Below are 21945 nucleotides of genomic sequence, written 5' to 3'. Positions count from 1 at the left end.
TATGAATGAAAAAATATAATTGACGGTAATTATTTGAAAACTCAAACTTTGAATAAGAATTTCATTTATTCAAATGAAATTTCCTCAAACACGATTTTTATTGTTTTATTTGTTTTTTTTTCTCTCTTAGTCCTAGTCAAGGACCATGTTGCTCTAGCGATACGTGCCAATTCGTACCATACTCTCACAACGTTCAATGCAAGGCAGAATCGGATTGCAGTTATAATTCCACGTGCAATGGGAAATCATCGGAGTGCCCTGCACCATTGCCAAGGGCTAATAAAACAAGATGCAACGAAGGAACTCAGGTATACATTATATATATATTATTAATAAAACTACAAAATTTAATATATATAATAAATTTAATATATATTATAATTTAATTTAATATATATATATTTAATTAATATAATAATTATATCTTTAATAATATTATAATTTAATTTATATATATATATATAATATATTTTTTGTTTTGATTGATATATTATTTAAATTCTGATTTTTATATATTATCCTCCTTAATTCTGAGATTTATATTAAGAAAGAAAACGTAAAAAGCTGTGTTTAAATTATTTTTCTTTCTTTACCACGTAGCTGTGTATCAACGGCGAGTGTACCGGATCCATTTGTCTTGAATGGAATATGACTGAGTGTTTTTTAACGAGCAACATCATTCCAAACATAGACAAACGAAAACTTTGCGAGCTTGCTTGCCAGAATGGTACCGATCCATCGACTTGTCGAAGTACAAGCGAGTTTGCCAGAGTCGTTGGCCTACCGGATGGTGGAATCAGTTTGAGACCTGGTTCACCCTGTGACAACTTTCAGGTACTTTTTCCTTTTTCTCGTGGATTAACCCTATTACTTTTGAAAGAGGAACAAAAAAGAAGACAAAATCTGTAAGAAGGAATAATGTTACACATACGTTTATATCTATGTGTCTAACTTTTTATATACACATATGCATTCATATATATAGGACCTATGTATAACTTTTATAAATACATCGATTTATCATTTAGGGTTACTGCGACGTGTTCTTAAAATGTAGAGCGGTCGATGCCGAAGGACCACTCGCACGATTGAAAAATCTCTTATTCAATAAGGAAACTTTATCTACCGTGGCCCAATGGGTAACTGTAAGTTTTTCAACCCTATAATACTTTAATGATTCTTTTTTTTTTTTTTCTTTCTACCTTTTATGTTTTTATTTTTTTTCTCTTGCTTTACGACACCCTTCCAAATGATACAATAAAATAAAAGTTAATAAATATTCGACAGGAATACTGGTGGGCAGTGCTGTTAATGGGTATAGCTTTTATCATTTTTATGGGATTGTTTATCAAATGTTGTGCAGTGCATACGCCGTCTAGCAACCCGAAGAAACCACCTGCAAGACGTATTAGCGATACATTGAGAAGGCCAATGAACACGCTTAGGAGAATGGTAATATTGTTTTATTCATTTTTATAATTTATCGTATAAATCGGACACGTCAAGCTCGTTTTGTCATCGGAAGCTCTGCGTTGGAAAAAATTAAATACTTTAAATAAAAAATAAATTTTATACGAGCACGTATAAAAAAATCATCAAACGATATACGAGAAACAATATTTGCGTTTGACATGCCTGATATATAAATTAATAATATCTCTAAGAAATATATATTTTTATTTATTATATATGTGAAATTATTCATTGACGTACGATAAATTATTTTTAAAGCGACATCCTCACGGAGGTGGAGGACCAGGACCAAGGAGTATACCTCCAAGACAAGGTCAAGGAGTATATAGTGGAACACGAGGGCCCTCTCATGGTTACGGAGAGGGTAGGGGAGCTCAGCATTATCCTAAAGGTGAGGATAGAAAAAATCCTCAAAATTTTCTGTCGAAGCAGCTGCCTTTGCTCGAGTTTGATATTAACGTTTTGTTACGTTGTGTGTTTGGAATAAAAATACGCTCAAAAATCATATTCCTATGCTTATTTAAGAATACATTGAGCGCTTACTCGTTAATCGAATTTTTTTTGTTTTTTTTTCTTTCCCCCCTCCCCCATATAACCCAAATTTGAAAGCTTCATTAACATTATTACATGCGATCATAATTTTAATCCAATCGCTTTTATATTACAATGAATATTATCGTAAACAGTAATTGATATATTTAATTTATAATTTTCAGCCATTTTCACGAAACCGTTTATATAATGGCGTACCGTTCATAAAAATGATATCCGCGAAAGCCAATATAGTGGCATGCAATGTCTACAAAATGAAAATCAAAGTATTATTTTACCGACACATAATAACGCTCAACGTGTTTTTTTGTTTGTTTTTCGTTTAAAAAACAATTATAAAGCAAACTCGAGTAAAAGAAAAAGTTAGCTAGCTTGTGATATCTTTCCTCGGTATAATTCCGCAATTACATCAATGTGTTTTTCCTGTTTGCATCTATCCTGCATTGATTGACGCGCATCACTACCTGATAATATCGTTCTATGAACTAACTACAGAGGTGAGCTGGGGCCTATACACACACGAACACAAATACAAACACACATACACCCTCCTCTCCTATATCTTTATTTATCCATTCTCGACTAGGAGCAAATTCACGAATATCCATATATAATATTTCAGTTGAATTCAAAGTACGATCGAAGGCTCCAGCGGACTTCTATTCGAAGTCTTCCATCACTCGCACGATATACTAATCGAAAATCACCACCCTAGGTTCTTGCATTTGCTCCTTGTTTTTTCATTATTCGAATACCGCTATTTTTGTATATCTATATATATATATATATATGTCTGTGTGTATCTCTATGTGTTATGCTAATCAATCCACAATCATTTATTCAATCTATAACAATCATTATTCAAATATAACATGATACAATTGCATGCAAGTAGTGCAAATTGAAAATGTTGACGCGCCGCAACCCTTGTCGAATCTAACATTTTTCCTTTTGTGTGTAAAATGAATAAAAAGAATGAAAAGCCTAATCGTTGCTAAGGATCTTCATATATATATTGTTTACATTGTCTAACGTCTTTCTAAACAGGCTATCGCTTGGTTCCCACAGCTAGTGCGCCACCAAGTAGCAGTGTCACAGGGAACTACGGTCGTTCCAATCACCCAGAATTGTATGCCGGTGCCTATTCGAACACCGGGGGAGGGGTTGCTCCCGGCAGAGCCCAGGCCTACGAGATGAGACATCACAATAAAGTCTGACGATCCTAGAATGCTGTCACGCTCAGCAGGAGGCATCGGTGTCGTATCGTAAAAATAACGTGCCCGGATAATTGTGAAACAAACCAATAAAGAAAAATGAAAAATATAGAAGAGGAAGAAGAAGATGATGAGGATGAAGATGAAGATGAAGATGAAGATTGCAATAAGAACAAAAACGTCCGGCAAATTGTGTGTTTTCGATGATGATAATAATGATGATAAAATAATAATAATAATGATGATGATGATGACGATGATGATGATGATAATTAATATTATCTACGATTTTGTACACACGCCGTGGTGCTGTTGACTCTATTATAAACAATTTCATGAAAGATTTCGAGAAAAGCACCCCTGTATGTGTCATTTAATCCGTATTTACGTTTTTAAAAACTATTCGCGTGCGAGCGACGAGCGTGTATGAGTGAATGATGATGATGATGATGATACTAATGATAATGCAAATGATGATGATGATGCTAATGATAATTATGAATGATTGTATGCGTGCGACACCGTTATATGTGCGTTATCATTGGATGACAAAGTCAAAGTCATAAAATATCGTTTTATGCTTCGTCTCTCAGTGTCTGTGTACTTTGGAAAGAACGGAGCTAAGAAATAATAAAAAGGTAATAGAAGTGTTTAAAATAGGCCTTTGCGAGCTTGCGAAGAATCGATTTTCGAAGTGGCATATGGTTGTGAGTTTCGTATCACTTTCCATAGGAACAAACAAAAATGGAAAAAGAAAGAAAGAGAATATGTAAAACTACTTATTACTTATAATCACGACCTACTTATATCAAGCCCTTGGCAACAAAATATACGTTTTCAGATATTTTTCATTCTACGCAAAATGGATAGCTAATTACTGAACTTCTTTCTAATTTCGAATAATAAATAAAAAAAAAGAAAAGAAAAGGAAAAAGAAAAAAAAAAAGACGGACGAAGACACCGAAGATATTATTCTTCTATCTCGTGCTTATTATTATTATTATTATATTATATTTGCATATTTTCTTTTTTTTTTCGTTGCAAATCGTGATTTGAATTTAAACGAAAATTTAAAACGTTAATGATATTAATCGGATCTTTCGAGTAATGCTACTTTAATTAAATATTTTAAATTGGAGCGAAAGAAAACCAATATGTGATCATATATACTTTTTTTTTTTCTTATTATTATTATTATTATTATTATTATTATTTTAATTATTTTAATTATATGTATACGTAGTACATATGTTCTAAAGTCTGTAACACGTTTTTTATTTTAACGTCTTTGCCACTATTTACCGTTAGCATTTATTTAACGCGAGTTCTTGTTAATAAGGAGTAGAAGACTGTTGTAAAGAGAATGAAATAATGAAATAGAAAGAGAAAGAGAAAGAAAGAAAGAAAGAAAGAAAGAAAAAATAAAAAAGAGTGAAGATTCAAAATAATAGATGAGGAACGCGACAATATCCAGAGAGAGACTTCGATCTCTCTTGAGAATATAGGATAAGGAATTTAAGAAAAAAAATAATAAAAAAAAAAAATAAAATAAAAGAGATACAAAAAAAAAGTATTAAGAAAAAAAAAAAAGAAATACAACCGAGTAAATATAAAAGAAACAAAGGTTCGGTGTAATTTAAAAAACGAAACAAAAAAAAAAGAAATAACGTTTCCGTCGTTCGACAGACACTTCATCGTTTTATTTTTTCGTTTTATTTTTTTTCTTTTTTTCTTTTTATATATTATATATATAATATATATATATACACACTTTCGCGAAAAATTTTAATGCATGCATAAAATAACGTGTATTATTGTATATTCTGAAAATATTTAATTAATATCGTTGTTTACAAAGACGAAGAAAAAAAACAGGAAAAAAAAACAAAAAAAAAAGCAACAATTAAGTTCTTCCCGCGTGTAAATAACGTTCGTTACGAATTTGCATCGAGAAATATTATTTTTCCATTTGACGAAATGAATATTTCTGGAGGGCAGAAACACCACGTGCGTTTATTACATTTTTTTTTAGATTGACCTTTTATTCTTTTTTTTTTTTTTATTGATACTCCTTGATAGATACTCGAAGAAGAGCAAAGAACAAAAAAAGAGAAGAGAGAGAGAGAGAGAGCAAGAATGAAAGAAAGAAAATAAAGAGAGGAGTAATCACGTTCCATATCTTAAAAAACGAAAACGAACACACAGTCAAAGTCAGTCATTTGATATTTATCTAAATGATAAATAAATAACATAACGCCTATCACTACCAAACTGTTAACAACAGGTCATTCGTTTGATCTCGGTACCATTTTAGGATAAATAATTTAAAAAGAGAGAGAAAAGAAAAAGGATAAAAAGAAGAAAAAAAAAAGAAAGAAAAAGAAAAAAAGATATAAACCATATGTGTACTACTATTCTTATACTAATTTTTTTATTAGACAATTGGAAGAAAAAAAAAAAGCGCGATGCTAGTGGTTAAAACCAGTGGGGTGAGAAGGAAACAAAAATAATAAGAGAAAAAAAACAAAAGTGTTACAAAAAATTCCATGAACGATTGAAAATCGAATAACAAAAGTGGGATATTGGATCGTTAAAACTAAGATTGATAATATTCCGCTTATTATTATTATTATTAATTCTAATTATTGACTATTATTACATTATTATTATTATTATTATTATTATTATTATTATTATTATTATTATTATTACATTATATTAGTTATCTATTGCAAATGATAATTTATCTACCGCGCTGTCGCGAGTGTTATATAAGTTATATTTAATATTAAAATATACGACATTATAAATAAGAGAGAGAAGAAAGAACAAAAAAAACATGCTAATTGTCAGGGGCTGTTTAAAAAGAAGAAGAAGAAGATGAAGAAAAAAAAATAACCGTAAACGCGCTTTCATTTTATACGCGCTTTCATTTTATACGCGCATGGCGGACCAAAGATGATGAGCCCTTTTTTTTTTTTAATGCGAACTCATTCCAACAGAATTAATTATTGGGTTCGTGCAGCACACACGCAAGCTGCATACTCGTATACGAGATGTCAAAATCCTACGCGAGAAACAAATAATAATTTATACTTTTCTTTCTCTTTTTTGTTTTCTTTTCTTTTCTTTCTTTCTTTCTTTCATTCATTTTTTATATTTTTACCAACGCGAGTTACGCGGTCAGTAAAAATCGAATTGATCGATGGATCATCGAACTTTTTTATTTAACCAAAAATTTTAATAAGTAAGAAATATAGAAGAAGGTACGTTAAATGATTTAATGTAAAATTAAAATGCAAAAAAAAGAAACTAACGTAAAAAATAAGATAAAAAGTAAAACGCGGAAAGAATTACGTGAGGAAAAAAGAGAAATTAAATAAAGAATTTTAAATAAAATAATAATAATAATAAAATAATATAAAAACCAGCGAGATTTTTTGGGAAATGTGAGTATCTGCGATATACGAGTTTGCGGATCGTGTGAAAATGTACAATAGACGCATTGTGATTATTAAAACAAAAAACAAAAAAATTAATCGTGAGAGATCGTATAAGTAAGTAAATAAGTAAGAAAGAAAGAAAGAAAGAACGAAAGTACGAACAAGATATTAGAAGAAAGAAAGAAAGAGAGAGAAAAAGAAAGGGAAAGAAAAAGGTTAAAAAATAGGGTGCGCAAGGGCGCATGTGAACATGAAAAAAAAAAAAAAAAAAGAAAATGAGAGAAAGAGTATACCTATGTAAATATATTGATATTATATAAATATATAAATATATAATTATATATATATTAACATAACAAAATGGTAAAGCGAATATGAGAGGAAGAAGAAGAAGAAGAAGAAGAAGAAGAAAAAAAAAATACTTGTTTTTATATCAGATCTGTATTATAGCGAAACATTATTCTGTATTTTGTAATCAGAACGGAAGTTTTAAAGTATGACGAACGAGTGTCTGTCTGTCTGTTTGTCTGTCTCTGTCTGTCTGTCTGTCTGTACGTGCGTGTGATCAGGCCCTTAGATTTTAAGATTTAAACACGAGGATCGGGATCATCCATCGTTGAAAAAAAAATCATACCGATCTAGATTTAAATGTTGTAAATTAAATCTAGATTATTTCTGATGAAAAGAAACCAACACACAAACACAAACACACACGCGCGCGCGCGACAAGAACGAATCTTAAATTTTTCTCGTAATGTAGGACACATAAACACATACACACATACATATTAATATACGCAACACAGGAAATCCACTAGGCCCCATTCGCGAGGAGGACGATGATGTTTTAAAAAATAATAAATGACAGCAGTAACAAAGATATAAAAGAAAATAGACAAAATTAACGATTTACTGCCAAAGTATCGGTAATTGCAACCAAAAAGGCGCGATATATAAATATTTACAAAAAAAAAAAAAAGAAGAAGTAAAAGATAAGGAAACAAATATTAACTTCCAATTGTATCTTCTTTTTTTTGTTTTTTTTTTATTTATTTAGACTCGTTTTATTCGCGAACGCAGCAAACTTTTCTTACGAATGCGATTTAACGAATTATGAAATATTTTATTAGATGATCTTCCCCAAATCTCCCCCACCACTCCACCATTCTACCCTTCTCGATGATGATAAGATTATTAATGAAAAAATGTTTTTTCGCGTTCGTTTTTAATATAATTATTATCATCGTTGTTGTCTCATTGCCGTTATATCGTGTCGCCCATGATCATTAAACAATATTTAACAAACTAAATGAAAATAATCCACCACAAGTTCGGTTTCCGAGTGTTCACTGCCATTAAAAACACGATTTATTCAATATTTTGACAAAGGTAAATTAGTTTAGGCGTTCGTTGTTACCCGATCGAACCGTTGACAAGGATTTATTTGTTCGTAGAAAGAAAAAAAATAAATAAATAAAAGACAAGAAAATTGCTTCCAATTCACTGCCAGAAAACGGTTCGAACGACTGATTAATTAACGATCAAAGAAATATGTAACAATATTTACATACATACTTACATACATGCATGCATACATACATACATACATACAAACATACACGAGTTCTTCCGAAGAGGACGATCGTAATTCTCTCGTTCGTATTTCTTCTCCGCTGCATTAGTTTTACCTCTTTTGAAACAAAAACAAAAACAAAAATACAAAAAATATAATAAAAGAGTGCTTACGATATTAGTTAGAGATTAGAAAACAAGAAAAACAATCGCGAATGGGGCCGCCCCCGAGAAATGAGTGATCTGATGATGGATGGGGGAGGAGGGGAGGGGAGGGGTGATGCGCTTCTTAAAATTTCACGTCGTGCGAGATTTTACCTGAAGTTATGTAAAAACAAAAAAATAGGACCCACGCAAAACAACAACAACAATAACAAAAAGAGAAAACGAGAGAGAGAGAGAGAGAGGAGAATTGTGGATAAACGTATATAAAAAAAAAAAGAAAGAAAACAAAACGAAATAAAATTAGAACAACCCCTTTCGATTGAGTTGACCCTGCATCCCCGATAAGAAAAAGTAAAAATAAAAAAGATAAGAAAGAAAAAAAAAAAAGAAAAAAAAAACAGAACAGAACAAAGATAACAGCAATCTTTATAATAAATTAACATAAGTAAGGAAAAAATATGCTTTGAGCTTGTTCGTTTGTTTGCTGCAGTTCCTGGATTAAGATCCGTGGATTTTTGAAAGATAAAAAAAACGAAAAAAAAATAAATAAAAAATCAATACGTGTATATATATATATATATATTCTTCTGTCTGTCTCTACATTTTAACATTTATGTGATAACGAAAAAAAGAAAGAAAGGAAGGAAGGAAGGAAAGAAAAAAAGGAAGAAAAAGTAATATTATATAAATATCGCGTAATAAAACATTCTTTATACCTCAAAATGCGAAAATATTACTAATGTTTTAAACGAAGAAAAGGGGAGTGTATATGTGCGTGAAAGAGAGCGAGAGAGAGAGAGAGAGAAAGAGAGAGAGAGATAGAGATTAAAAAATAAACAAAATTATAAGCAATTCCATCCCCCATCTTAATCCAGGTCTGCATCACCATGACGCCGATGATGCACACATTTATTCTATCACTTGTACATAATGTTAGAGAGAAGAAGAGAGAAAAAAAAAAAAAGAGATGAAGAGAAGAAAGATGAAGGAGGAAAACGGAGAAAAGGAAACAAAAGAGAAAAAAAAAAAAAAAAGAAAAATTGTGAAAAGTTATATTTTTTCTATCGATCCAAAAAAATGTGGTGACTTATCAACATCGTGCATCTGGAATGATTTAAAAAAAAAAGAAAGAAAAGAAAAGAAAAGAAAAAAAAAACAAAAAAAAAAATAAGAGAGAAAAGAAAAAAAAAAAAGATACTCTCAAGCGTTCGTTGTGCTGATTTAATGAAAATGTTTGTATCGAAAGAATTGCATTTTTCCCCCCCTCTCAATCCCACCCCAACCCCCACCTACACACCCATATATATATAATTTGTACCTATTTTTATTTGATTTTTATTCGTAATTATATCGAAACAATTTTATATCGAACGTCGAAAAAAGAAAATCGTATCAATTTTCTTTTCTATTCGTTAATACTTTCAACGGTTACTTTCTTTTTTTTATATTCTATTTTTTAAAATATTAAAAAAAAATCTCATGCATGATACTGACCAATCGCCTGAACGTAGTTTCAGACCACCACACTCTCTCTTTTTCCCCGAAGTGTTTAGGATGTGGCGAGTGTTTTAAGGATATTTAAAATTTAAAACAAAAAATAAAATAAAATTTAAAAAAAAAACAAAAAAACAAAAAAAGGAATATGATTGTGAATATCTCTTGTGTTACGTTAATGTCATTAAAGAACAAACAAAAACATTGTAAAGAACTAAATAAAGCATACATTTTACATTTATCCCTACCTCTTCTTTCTTCTTTTCCCTTTTTAGGAAGCTATCATGTTCTTGTTCTCGTTTTTGTTTTTTTATTTTTTTTATTTTGTTTATGTAGAACTAATATTTTAGATTATATTTTAAATGTGCGAAAGAAAAAAGGACTCGAACCAGAGAAAGATAGATAATAAATTGGTAATATTTTATGGATGGATTTTATTTATTTTATAAACTATTGTAAAAGTTACCATTATACATAGAAAATGCAATGGATAAAGGGGATGAGACGATACTTGTTGGATGATGATACTTGCGTACATTACGCAAATACGTTTATTCTTATAGCGTGAATCGAGAATTTTATATATATATATATATAATATTTCGTTTCTTCTCGTATAATAAAAAAATTCTCTTACGTAATGATAATTTACGGAATACTGTAACAATGAAATGAAAATATACTATCCTATAATAATATATTTATATATATATTATATATAAATTGTCTTTAAATCGCGTATCAAATGTCTTTTTAGAGGACACGAGTTAGTTCACTATAGAAAATGCTCCGACTGGGATGATCGATTATTACACTGAAAATTTTCTTGTTCTTTTTCATCGCAGGTCTTCTCTCAAAACACAACTTTATTTTCTTTTTTTTTTTTTTTTTTTTTCAAATCAAAAAACAAAGTGGAAAAAATTTGTTCGATGATCGTCAATGATCCGAAAAAAATGTGTCTTCCTAGACGTCGACATTAAAACGTGGTGCATATATTGTTGCAGCAGCATACATAGATTCGAATTAGTTTTGATTTCTCCCAATGATAAATTTCTTGGTCAGAGCTTTTTACTAATATTATTATTGTTATATTATAATTATTAATATTATTATTATTATTATTATTATTATTATTATTATTAATATTATTAATATTATTATAATTATTATTATTATTATCATTTTCTTTTCGTTCTCTCTCATTTTTCAAGTTATAATCCCAATGATATATAGTGTACGAGTTTGTTAATGGTACACAATTGGACGTAGAAAAGTAGCTCTGAGTATGACTATAGTGCGTTTTGATCGTTGATTCGATATATTATTTTCTTGTTATCATCGTAATCTCTACGACTGAGAGTGTTCAAGCTTGTACACGTCGTGATATGCATTTCGTATAAGAGCGTATGGAAAACAACTTTCCAATAAATCCATTGTTAGGAAAGGGGATTCTTGAACTATTTGATCCAACAAAAGATAAACGGACTCTCTGTTTCTAGTCGCTTCTTTATCAGCTTCTTGACCGAGTCTTAATAGACTGGAGGAAGCTAATGCAAGGAATTCCTTCATTCTATCCTCTATATCATTTTGTCCGCAAATCGTAAATAACGCACCAAATATATTATTTATCGCTGTTGCCATACAATGAATATTATTCGAGTGGCCTTCAAGAGATGCTCGATAAAATGAATTTTCATTTTTTGCTAACTTTGGAATAGATACGGCTACGAATACCATTAACAAACAAACCAGCAAGTGTTCATCTTCGTCCACTTCTGCTTTTTGACTTCTTAAAGCAGTGGTTAATGTAGGATCAACTTTACACGTTAAACCGGCAGCAGATGTCATCTCAGAAACGATCCTCATTGGATCTCCGGATGGTAAATGATGTCGAAAATCAAGAATCGAACTCAGAAGGAACGGAATACGTTCTTCCAAAACGTCGACCAATGCAGATTGTGCCAATTGCCTGAAACTCAGTATTACTCCTATTATAGCTACTCTCTGAAGTACATTATCAACGCTTTGCAATCTTTTGAATTGCTCTTTCATTACTTCAGGTTTATCAAAATTAGTTCTTAATGCTATAAGAACGTCCTTGTTTCCTGCTACTAATTTTTTTAATTGTTGTACTTGGCTAGCTATATGCCACATTAAATTTTCGTTTAACATCTTCATACCATATGGTCCAATTAATTCAGCCAATGCTCTTAATTCGTTAATATCAGAGAACTCCTCGGCGTTAAAAGGAATTGCTCCCTCTACGGATAAACTGACAAATGCTCTTTGGTTTCCAGAATAACATATGTTTCCAGCACTAACTCGTCTAAGGAGTACATCAGAATACCATTGCGTATATAGTGCAGCTATAGTTTTATCACCGTGACTATCTAACTCTTGAGTCTGTTGGAGAAGAGCATTGTTGAATACACGAGTAATATCTATGTGTACATAATTTTCTACTGTTTGAAGAACATTCATGTACGATCTGACACTAACAAATAGTTCTGATGGTTTAGCTATCTCGTTTGTATCCGAATTATACATAACCATTCCAACAAGGGCTCTAGCAAATCGCGATTCAAGATGTTGATGTAAATATTCTCTAGGTGCAAATGTATATTCCCATACATTGATGGTAGGACAATAATTAATCGCATAACACAACTCTGTTAAAGCCATATGTAATTTATCCATCGTTGTTAATTCTTCTCTAGTTTTCCTGTAACTTTCTATACCTGGTTTATGTATCTCACTCATATTCTTCTTATTCTTGTCCTTTTTCTTTCTATTAACAACTTGAGATATTAATACCGCGCAATGTTTAGGTAAAAGCATATCGCTCATATTACATTGTTCGTCGCAAATAGTCGTTATTATGTTCTTAGCTTCCTTAGCCATTTCATCTAAAAACATATTTACCACAGATAAACTTCTTTCGCGAATATGATGGCGTTCCTCTGGACACAGTTCGTGCGTACAACTTTGAAAGTGACTACATATAAGCGGGAAAGCTACTATGTATCGATTTTGAGCCGGAAATTCTAAACACATGTGAAATTGATCCTCAAATATTTTACTGTAAAAACAAAATATAGATAAATCCGACGTTTCTACTAACATTTCATCTAAATTATCTACCATTTTGGTATGAAAAACTACCGTATCCATGAAAGAAGCTAATTCTCTGTTATCTGCTAAATTCATATTACATTTGGCAATAGACATATAAGCTTGTAATCTAAACCAATCCAATCTGAAAGGACGAAAATCGAATAGTTCGTTATCCTCTACTTGCTTTACAGTCAAACTCGCGATCGTTGAGCACATATCACTAAGAATTGCTCCCTCATCTTCAGGACAAACTGGAAGATTTTGTATCATTTGATGCAATGCGGGAGCATCAAATCCTGAGAGAAATTGAACATAATACCTCTGAAGCACCTGAGAATACTTCTTTACCAAGGCTCTTAACTCTTCGCAATGAAAGAGCAATTCTGGTAATTGTCGATCCACTAAATCTTCGCTGCCTCTGCTTTCCCTTTTCCTTGAGTCGGAGGATTATCACCGTGTCTTAAAAGCCATAGCACTTCGTCTCTCGCATGAGATAATCCCATTAACACAAGCAATGCTTTTGGTCCGAGAAGACCAGGTTGATCCGTTAAAATTAACCTAATTCCTTTAAGGCTGTCCTCAAAAATTTTCTTCGTTCTCTGTGTCTATAGCCAGCTTTCTGTACCGCTTGATTATAACAATCTTTAACTTCTGATACCCTTTTACTATATCCTTTCATACTCTCAAAAATGTCTGAATATACTGATGTATATAAATAACTTCATCTCTAAACAAAGCTAATACCCACCCAGATTCCAAAGCGGTGATCCAAAGTTTATTAGGTTGTTCTTGACTCAAAAAAGTATGGCAAAGCGTGAAGCCAAGTATAACCCATCTTTCGATTCTATCTAAACTCAGAGTTTCACATGACATCGTATCTGTGGCAGCTGCTTTTAATATTTGTCCAGGACTTCCTACTAGACTGAGTTTCTGATCTGCCCTCCAAGTATCAGCGGTTAGATTTCTACCAGGATAAATGGGCCACAAAGAAGTGAGAGCATTTTTCAATAACTTTGAATGAGGAACAAATTCCTCTGAAAGTTTCTTTAAAGGTGCGTCGTAATCCATTATCATTTGACCCAAACGAGGAAAACTAGGATCGGATTGGCTGTGCACCATTTCATGAGCGGCATTAAAAAGACCTAATACAGCTTTACGGTCTTCGACTCTTGAAAGGAGTATCATTAAACTGACGTAAGTGACAACAAGATCCAGGTAACCTTTAGTCAAATCAAAATTGATAGTAATATCCATGTGTACACCACATGCGTCCATCGTAGTCAAGAGTTCGCAAACGTTGTCTTTGAAGTCGAGTAAATCTACAAATGTATAATAGTACAAAGAAAGAGATTTGATAATCTCATTACGCAGATTGGTAATCGTTTGCAGTCCCTTGATGTCGATATTAGGAAACTTTCTAACTATTGTCTTTATCGAAGATTCAAGAGTCTTATCGGAAAGAAATCCAGGTTTGGATTTGGCATCGCCGCAAGCCTTCTTAATATTATAAATACGTGTGAGCATCCCAATACCTCTATCATTTAATATAGTTAACTTCTCAGCCAACTTTTGTTGACTTGGTACAATAGGACGTGCCATGATTACGTTTTTCACTTTTATTTCACAATACTGACATAACTCGTTAATTCTTTGGCTTTAAATGACAGAAGACCCCACCCCTAGGGGGGTGATCTGTTAACAAGAAATACGTCTCAAGTATTTCCAACTTAGTTCTGCAACAAATTTCTATATTACATCTTAATAATAGAGAGAAAAATAATTATTATTATACTTTCGTTATAAACAATCAATGTACCTTATTCTTACATATTTAATCCGAATAAATGACACAACAGTAAAAAATTTCTGTATACGTTCGCATACCGCGTTATGTGGTATCTTCAATTCACACTGATGCCAACTTAATAAAAAAAATATACGAGGTTTGATACGTCGCGTGATTGGATAGAGAGGAGAGAACGTGACCAATCATAAGATGGCTACTTGGATAAGTTTAACACGAATCAGAGACACGAATGTAACTAACCGCGATTTGCGGTATTTTTTTAAATTCAAATAAAATCCTATTCAAATTTTCAAAAAACACTTTCAACTTCTCTGTTCAATTATAAACAATTATCATTATTAATTATAATATTCTAATAAATATTTCATTACATATATACATATATATATATATATATATAGAGTGAATCGTACACTATCACATTTATTAAATTTTTACTTGAAAACTATTGGTATAATATGTTTAGCATGAAAACAATTTAGAATATATAAGACAATTAATAATTTATAAATACATTAGTATATACTTTTATTATATATTTAATGAGTTTTAATTGAACGAATTATTTGTAATAAGTGAATTAAGCAAATACGAAAATAATATACAAAAAAATGCCGTCAATAAAAATCGTACATGTTGATATAATTAAAAACAAAAGAAACACTTGTTTTTTTTTTTATTTAACAGAGGCGTCTTGTTTTCATTTAAATGTTTTTTAGTGTCAAAATCAATTTAATACGTACACACAAATACATTTATTTAAAAATTACGTATCTATTAATATATTTAGAATATTGATTTCGATCAAATATTGTAGTTCAAAAATTTTCAAATCGAAGTTAAAACAATTCAAAATATTAGCAAAGTGCATTTAAGTATTGGACATACCTTAAATAATTGTTAATTAATCTAAAAAAATGTTAATTGTTGTTTAAAAGCTCGGAGTATATGTTCTATGTACCGTCTCCTTCGAAATCCACCGTTGGACTGAGTCAATGTCTTCTATGAAAGTTCTTTTATTAAAAGTTGTTTATGTGACTTTCCGAAGATGGAAATTCTATTTATTATTTTAACAGTGAATTTCGAGACAGAAAATACGTTGAATTTATACCCCGTGATTTTAAATTACAAAAATAATATTTTATATGGTTCTTATGACACTCTATGTGTACTTTTTAGGAACTCTAATAATAAACATTATATCAGCCTTTTTTTTTAACGAGCAGTGCAGTCGGTGGTCACGTCGCAATCGTTGACGTAATAAAAAACTTGCTTATAAACCGGAAATGCCTTCACATGCAAGACTCAGAATTTTTCAACCCTCCTCCTATACGTAGTAGACACAATACATACATTTCTTTAATAAATAAGTAATACTTCTATTTATTTCGTTTAACTATAAGAAAGAAAAAAATGTTAACGCGATCTTTGAAAAAAATCATGACAAAAATTTGCATCCTACCGTATGATTTAGCTAAGAACTTTTCAACCCTCCTATACGTAATAGACGCAGTACATTTCTTTAAATTTAGACCAAACCAATTATCTGCGTAACATATTGGTTATCGATATTTGTATTTTTTAATTCATATGAGAGAAAAAAAAAGATAAAAAAAAGAAAAGGAAAGAAAAAGAGAATAAAAAGAAGCTGTGCATAAAAAACAAAGCGAATCTTGTGCATTGGATGCAGCCTAATAAGCATCACGTCACGAACGAACAATACGTTTGCCGCGCAATTCTAATTGGCAGGCATTCCGCGTTCGGCTGCGAGCTGAAAAAATCGTTTGGCTGAAATATGGCAAGCCGGTCTCAAAAGATAGCCGCCATCACGATCGTCATGCCGCAATGTACCGAGCAACGAGTTATGCACCCCTTACAGTTTGTAGCACGAGATACTACGCGAGCACGTGAGAAGCACCTCCAAAATATCACTGATTGTGAGACCCGCGTTAAACAAGTTTTTGCTCCTTTTTATTATCTCCATGACGTCCCGTGTAATAAAGATTTTTTTTTTCTTTTTTTTTTTTTTTTTTACATATTTTTTAACATAGCTATAATACTCATACAATAAAGGCTTTTCGATTTATATCTAATTACAAATTGAAATAAATGACAAATATCTAAGTACGCGTATTTAGGAGAACATATTATCTCGTATATAGATATTTAAAAAATAATGATTTTAAAATTTTCACGGCAACGTTCGTTCTCGTTGAAATTCTATTCGCGATATTTATGTTATATTCATCACGATAAAAAAGATAATCTATTTCGCAATGTTTTACGCGATCTCGTAAATAAGTCCATTAATTACGGACGAACGGACGGGAAATACGCGCAAGAATGTTAGAGAGGATTATAGTTCTTTACTAGGAAGAAAGAAAAAGACCCTTGAATTTTGATTTACGTGAAAAGTTCGGCTCCGGTAAACAAATGTGATACCACGTGGAATACGAGATAGTTCGCGAAAGGGGAGGTGGTAGTTTTGTATTCCGCGCATTATTTCCAACAAACGTCATATATTTTATGGTGAATTCGTGGCTAGACTCTCCTCGTTGTTTTTCATCGTGTCGCGGATTGTACGTCATACTTTTAATTTGACGTATCAAACGTTGAATCTTAAATTAAAAAGATCAACGAAGAAGAAGAAGAAGAAGAATCATCGAACTTTTTCTTCATTCAAAATTGTTTTCAAAAAACCTACGTCAATCAGTTTATACAATTAAACGTATTTCAATGAGATAAATGAAACGAAAATTGACAATGGTTTGACGTCAGAATCGCGTCAAGGATACAGGCTCGTGTTCTAATCTCTCCGGAAACGTGAGATTCGTCGATCGAATATAAAAATCGTTTTACCGATCGATTTTCATTTTGTGCCTTGTTCGATGGGAGTTCTCTCTCTTTCTCTCGCGTCTCGTCCAAATAAAAAAAGAAAAAAAGAAAGAAAGACAGAAGAAAAAGAAAAAGAAAAAGAAGAGAAAAAGAAAAAGAAAAAGAAGAAGGCTCGCAGGTGGTTTGATTGTCAGAGGGATCGATCCTCCTCCCATCGAGTAAGAAGAAAGCTCTTTTGCATCGATTTCTTTATCGATGCAGGATTCGTCGTAGTCCTTCTTGTATGTGTGGAAGGAAGCAGCCGCGCTTGCTCGCTAGCTCGCGCGAGCGCAAACGTTTATGTCGGCCGACGATACACCTGCGACTATTTTATGTCTTCCCTGGAAAACCTGGACGCTAAATCCCATACGTAGAGGACCCTAACTCGATCTCCTGACTGCTGATCAGCAGGATACGTTTTTTCGAAAGCGTTCCACGCTCTCACGTGCCCGCTACTCATTTTGTTTAACGATCACTTTCATTCATTTTCCTCTTTTCTTTCTTTTTATATTTATTTCTTTTTATTCTTTTACGTAGAGAGAAAGAGAGAGAGAGAGAGAGACAGAGACTCGTAACACACCTATGCACGCACACACACACAATGCAGGACCTTTCATTGACGTAGTCACTCGTTTCTTCAATCGATGATCCATATTCTTTGTTCTTTTATTTCATTTTATTATTATTATTATTATTTGATCGATATTTCGTTAAATACATTTTTATTCTATATATTATGAATATTTTGTTCGTTATAAGTAAGTTAGATATTAATAAAAAATATTGTTTATTTGCGTAATACATTGAGGAAAAATTTGTTAAAAATATTGAACCGATAAGTAGTAGAGGTTTTTTTATTTACCGTTAGATATGATTTGTCTAATATCGTGTATCTACTTCGTGGCAAATCTATAATATGATTAATTATCGAAATTCATTTGTTTCATTCTATGAGATTGAAGATCAATCTCAGAAATAAAATCTCTTTGTTCTAAATAGAATTGAATTTAACGTGTATATGTATATAAGTCGATTTTGATGATATCAAAGTTATCCGAAAATATTCGTGTAGCATCTAACGTAGGTAACTATGAGATTCGCATATTAATCGGCACATAGCTTTGGAATTTCGCAGGCGAGTCGACGAACGAGTCGAGCGATCGAGCATGTTGCACGAGTCGCGTAATTCGACTTTGGCTAATCTTAATTCAGAGCTTATATATACGGTAGGGAGAGGAAAGAAAATGAGATTCCATTGGCGAATACCCATGTATATTCACGAAAACAACTAAATCCTGCCGAAAAATATTCGACGATTCTTGAGAAATCCTAAATCCTTATCTCCTTTTTCTACAAGATCGAAACTTTTTCATCCCAAAAATTATAGTAGCAGTTAAATAAACGAAATAAACAACGCGCATTATTATAATAACGAAATTAACAATCTATTACGAACAATTTATACGTAAAATAAATCGATTATGTTTATTACGAAAGTTAGACATTTTTTGTTTTTTTTTTAAATTTATATTTCAAGTTCGATAAAAAAAAGAAAAATTAGCCCGATATAATTCGTCAGAAATATAAAGGATTGTTTCGTATATCTTTAAAGTTCATTTTTCAAATATAAATCATTATTCTCTACGTACTCTATAATGTCATGAAAAAAGACGAATCTTTTTAAATAAATATAAATTAGATTTGTTTTTTTTTAGGCGGAACTTATGCGTATCAAGTCTTCGTCATTCTATTAATAATAACCGTTATCCGATTAACAAAAAAGATTGATTTCAATATTTTGATACTTCCTGCCATTGCGGCTTCTTCGTTTAGTTAACGTTTGCAGTTTGCATATTGCAATTGCATATTCATATCGTAGGTATAAAAGATCTGCATTTCGCCAACTTTGTTTTATGCTTCACCATGTTAACTCAAAAATGGCAGTACTCTTAATTGGATTTACAATTAATCTAACTGTACCAATATTACAATAAACCTTTAACGATGGTCCGTTAATTAAAACAAAACAAAATAATTGTTTTTATACATTAAATTACATTAACTTATTTTTTTTTTAATTATTTTTAGAAAAAATAGGAACAAAGAATATTATAAAAAAGTTGTGAATCAATTAACATGATCATAAGTATTAAAAATCTACAATAAATCGTAATAATATAATATTAATATGGTTTAATGTAAAATACAATAATTTATAATATTCGATTTGGAAATAAATGAAAGAAAAATTATTCAGTGCTCGCCGTAGTGAATGAAATCGATGAAAAGAAAGATTTGAGAATAGATCGATAGTAGATTTCATTATTATGGAAGTTGCATCAATGATTAACATAAGAGAAGGATCGAAGGTCTGCTCGAGCTAACAGATGTTGTTTACGAGCGATTGCAAATAAGACCACCGATACGTATCGTTCGTTGATCGAATTTAAGAGTTCGTTGAAAAGCCTTGTTTCCGGTTCGTCTTACATTCCTTCAACCAACATCCAACGATTTCGATATAATTTGTTATAAATTTAAATTTTCTTCAATAGAAATTCGATTAAAAATACAAAACTAACTGAAATCAAATATTTCGTTCGTCCATATTGAAATTAATATAATCACAAGGAAAAATAATGAATTATTTATTTCTTTTAACATCGATTAATATTAAAATGAAATAATTGTTTTTCCTAAGAAATATCAAGTTAACAAAAAATAAAAGAAAATTCGCGTTGAATTAGATTAAATTTTAAATTTGACACAGTTATATATTTCTCCTTTTGTGTTCTCGTTGATCTAAATGAGATCGAACACACTTCGATTTCCTGTCCTACTATTTGATTAATATTCCGATCACGAGGGTACGCGTGGTCGGTCTTGAAACTTGAAAAAAAATCTTCCGATAGGACACAACCCAAAATTCGCCGAGTACGATGAACCCCCCGTACCGTACGTAAATCGGAATGAGTTTTACACGAATATTTATACAGTAAATCCGAGCTAAATTCGTAGAATTGTAAAACAAGATTATATCAATTTGTTATCATAATATTCTCGAAAATATTAATATCTGTGTGTTAATATAAAAAAAAACACATAAAAATGTCAATAATTCTAATAACGTTCTTACAAAATAAATATTTCATTAATATCTATTGTACATATTATAAAATCACTATCAAAACTATAATGTCACAATTTAAGTCAAATTTTCGTCGAATTAATTTCATCAAAATCGCAAATGATTATTCGTTAACAATCATTCTTTCTGTTTCTTTCTTCTTTCTTTTTTTCTTTTTTTAAATAAAATTTAATTCAATAATATCACTGATATAAAATACAAAATGACGAGATAATCGGTGTAATTATTATATATAAATTGACATTAATTAAATGTCAAACACGCGTAGGAACATTGATACGTGGATTGAAAGAAAATTGAATTTTAATTATGATATAATAAGAAATAGAAAAGATTTGAACGATATTACGTGGATCGAGAATTTTTAAAAGGAAAAAAGAAAGAAAGAAAGAAAAAAAAGAAACATAAAAAAGAGGAATGAATCAAATCATTCGGATACCTTTATCAGAAGACTATCGTCATTTACATAGAGTAGGTATAATGACGTTCGTTTGACGTAACTTCCTAAGGAGGATCGGAGACCTCTTAATATTAATATTATGTCAGTCATACTCACTCAAACGTCTGGAGTATGACTGGTCAGAGGCGACGATAATTCTTGAGGACGATCAAAAGTCCGTAAGAGTCCAATGGCGGTGGCCGTGGACATCGCGTCCTGAATCCTAAACGGATTCAGGCAGATCCGCCTTGACGTGTCAGTGTCCCTTCTTCTTATTCTTTTTCTTCTTCTTATTCTTCTTATTCTTATTCTTATTCTTATTCTTCTTCACTGTTTTTCCCTTCTTCAGCTTCAACTAAAGAGACTCGAGGAAAACTACGATTGTTCATCCCTTTCCACCCCCTCTTTCATCAATTTCATTCCAATATTTTCTTTCTTTCTTTTATTTTTATTTTATATATATATTTTTGTTTTGTTTAAATCATATAATATATATTGTCCAATTGGTACAATCAGAATTGTCGGTATTAAAAAAAAAGAAAAACATTACTCTCTCTCTCTCTCTGTAATATAAAAAATACTATTGAACCTAATGATTACATCTGATAAATTAATCGTTCGTTAATTATTAATATTAGGGCGAACGTTTTTTA

General features: G+C 31.2%; 2 protein-coding genes across 5 annotated transcripts in view; one reads left to right on the top strand and one right to left on the bottom strand.

Annotated features, from left to right (window-relative positions):
- The window catches only part of LOC122513965 (disintegrin and metalloproteinase domain-containing protein 10), a 96913-nt gene extending 92929 nt beyond the window's left edge, over positions 1-3984 (top strand). For 3 of the 4 annotated variants that reach the window (XM_043630522.1, XM_043630520.1, XM_043630521.1), the window contains exons 11-16: positions 131-308; positions 601-834; positions 1029-1145; positions 1288-1452; positions 1732-1864; positions 3073-3984. In XM_043630522.1, coding sequence (XP_043486457.1) covers positions 131-308; positions 601-834; positions 1029-1145; positions 1288-1452; positions 1732-1864; positions 3073-3242 — 997 coding nt within the window. In that variant the 3' untranslated portion in view covers positions 3243-3984. The remainder of the gene's footprint in view (positions 1-130; positions 309-600; positions 835-1028; positions 1146-1287; positions 1453-1731; positions 1865-3072) is intronic. The other variant, XM_043630524.1, reaches the window with a different exon arrangement.
- A 6348-nt stretch (positions 3985-10332) lies between these two features.
- On the bottom strand, positions 10333-14934 carry LOC122513769 (membrane-associated protein Hem). Its single transcript, XM_043630245.1, is given in 5 exon segments — positions 10333-13462; positions 13465-13586; positions 13589-13717; positions 13720-14760; positions 14844-14934. Coding segments are annotated over 4 exon segments (3360 nt in total). The 5' UTR covers positions 14627-14760; positions 14844-14934; the 3' UTR covers positions 10333-11260.
- Positions 14935-21945: the final 7011 nt, after the last annotated feature.

Source organism: Polistes fuscatus, unplaced genomic scaffold (genome assembly GCF_010416935.1).
Source record: "Polistes fuscatus isolate 324 unplaced genomic scaffold, CU_Pfus_HIC Scaffold13, whole genome shotgun sequence".
In the NCBI taxonomy this organism is placed as follows: Eukaryota; Metazoa; Arthropoda; class Insecta; order Hymenoptera; family Vespidae; genus Polistes; species Polistes fuscatus.
Note: the sequence above shows the minus strand (reverse complement) of the source record. Positions and strands in the feature narration are given on the sequence as shown.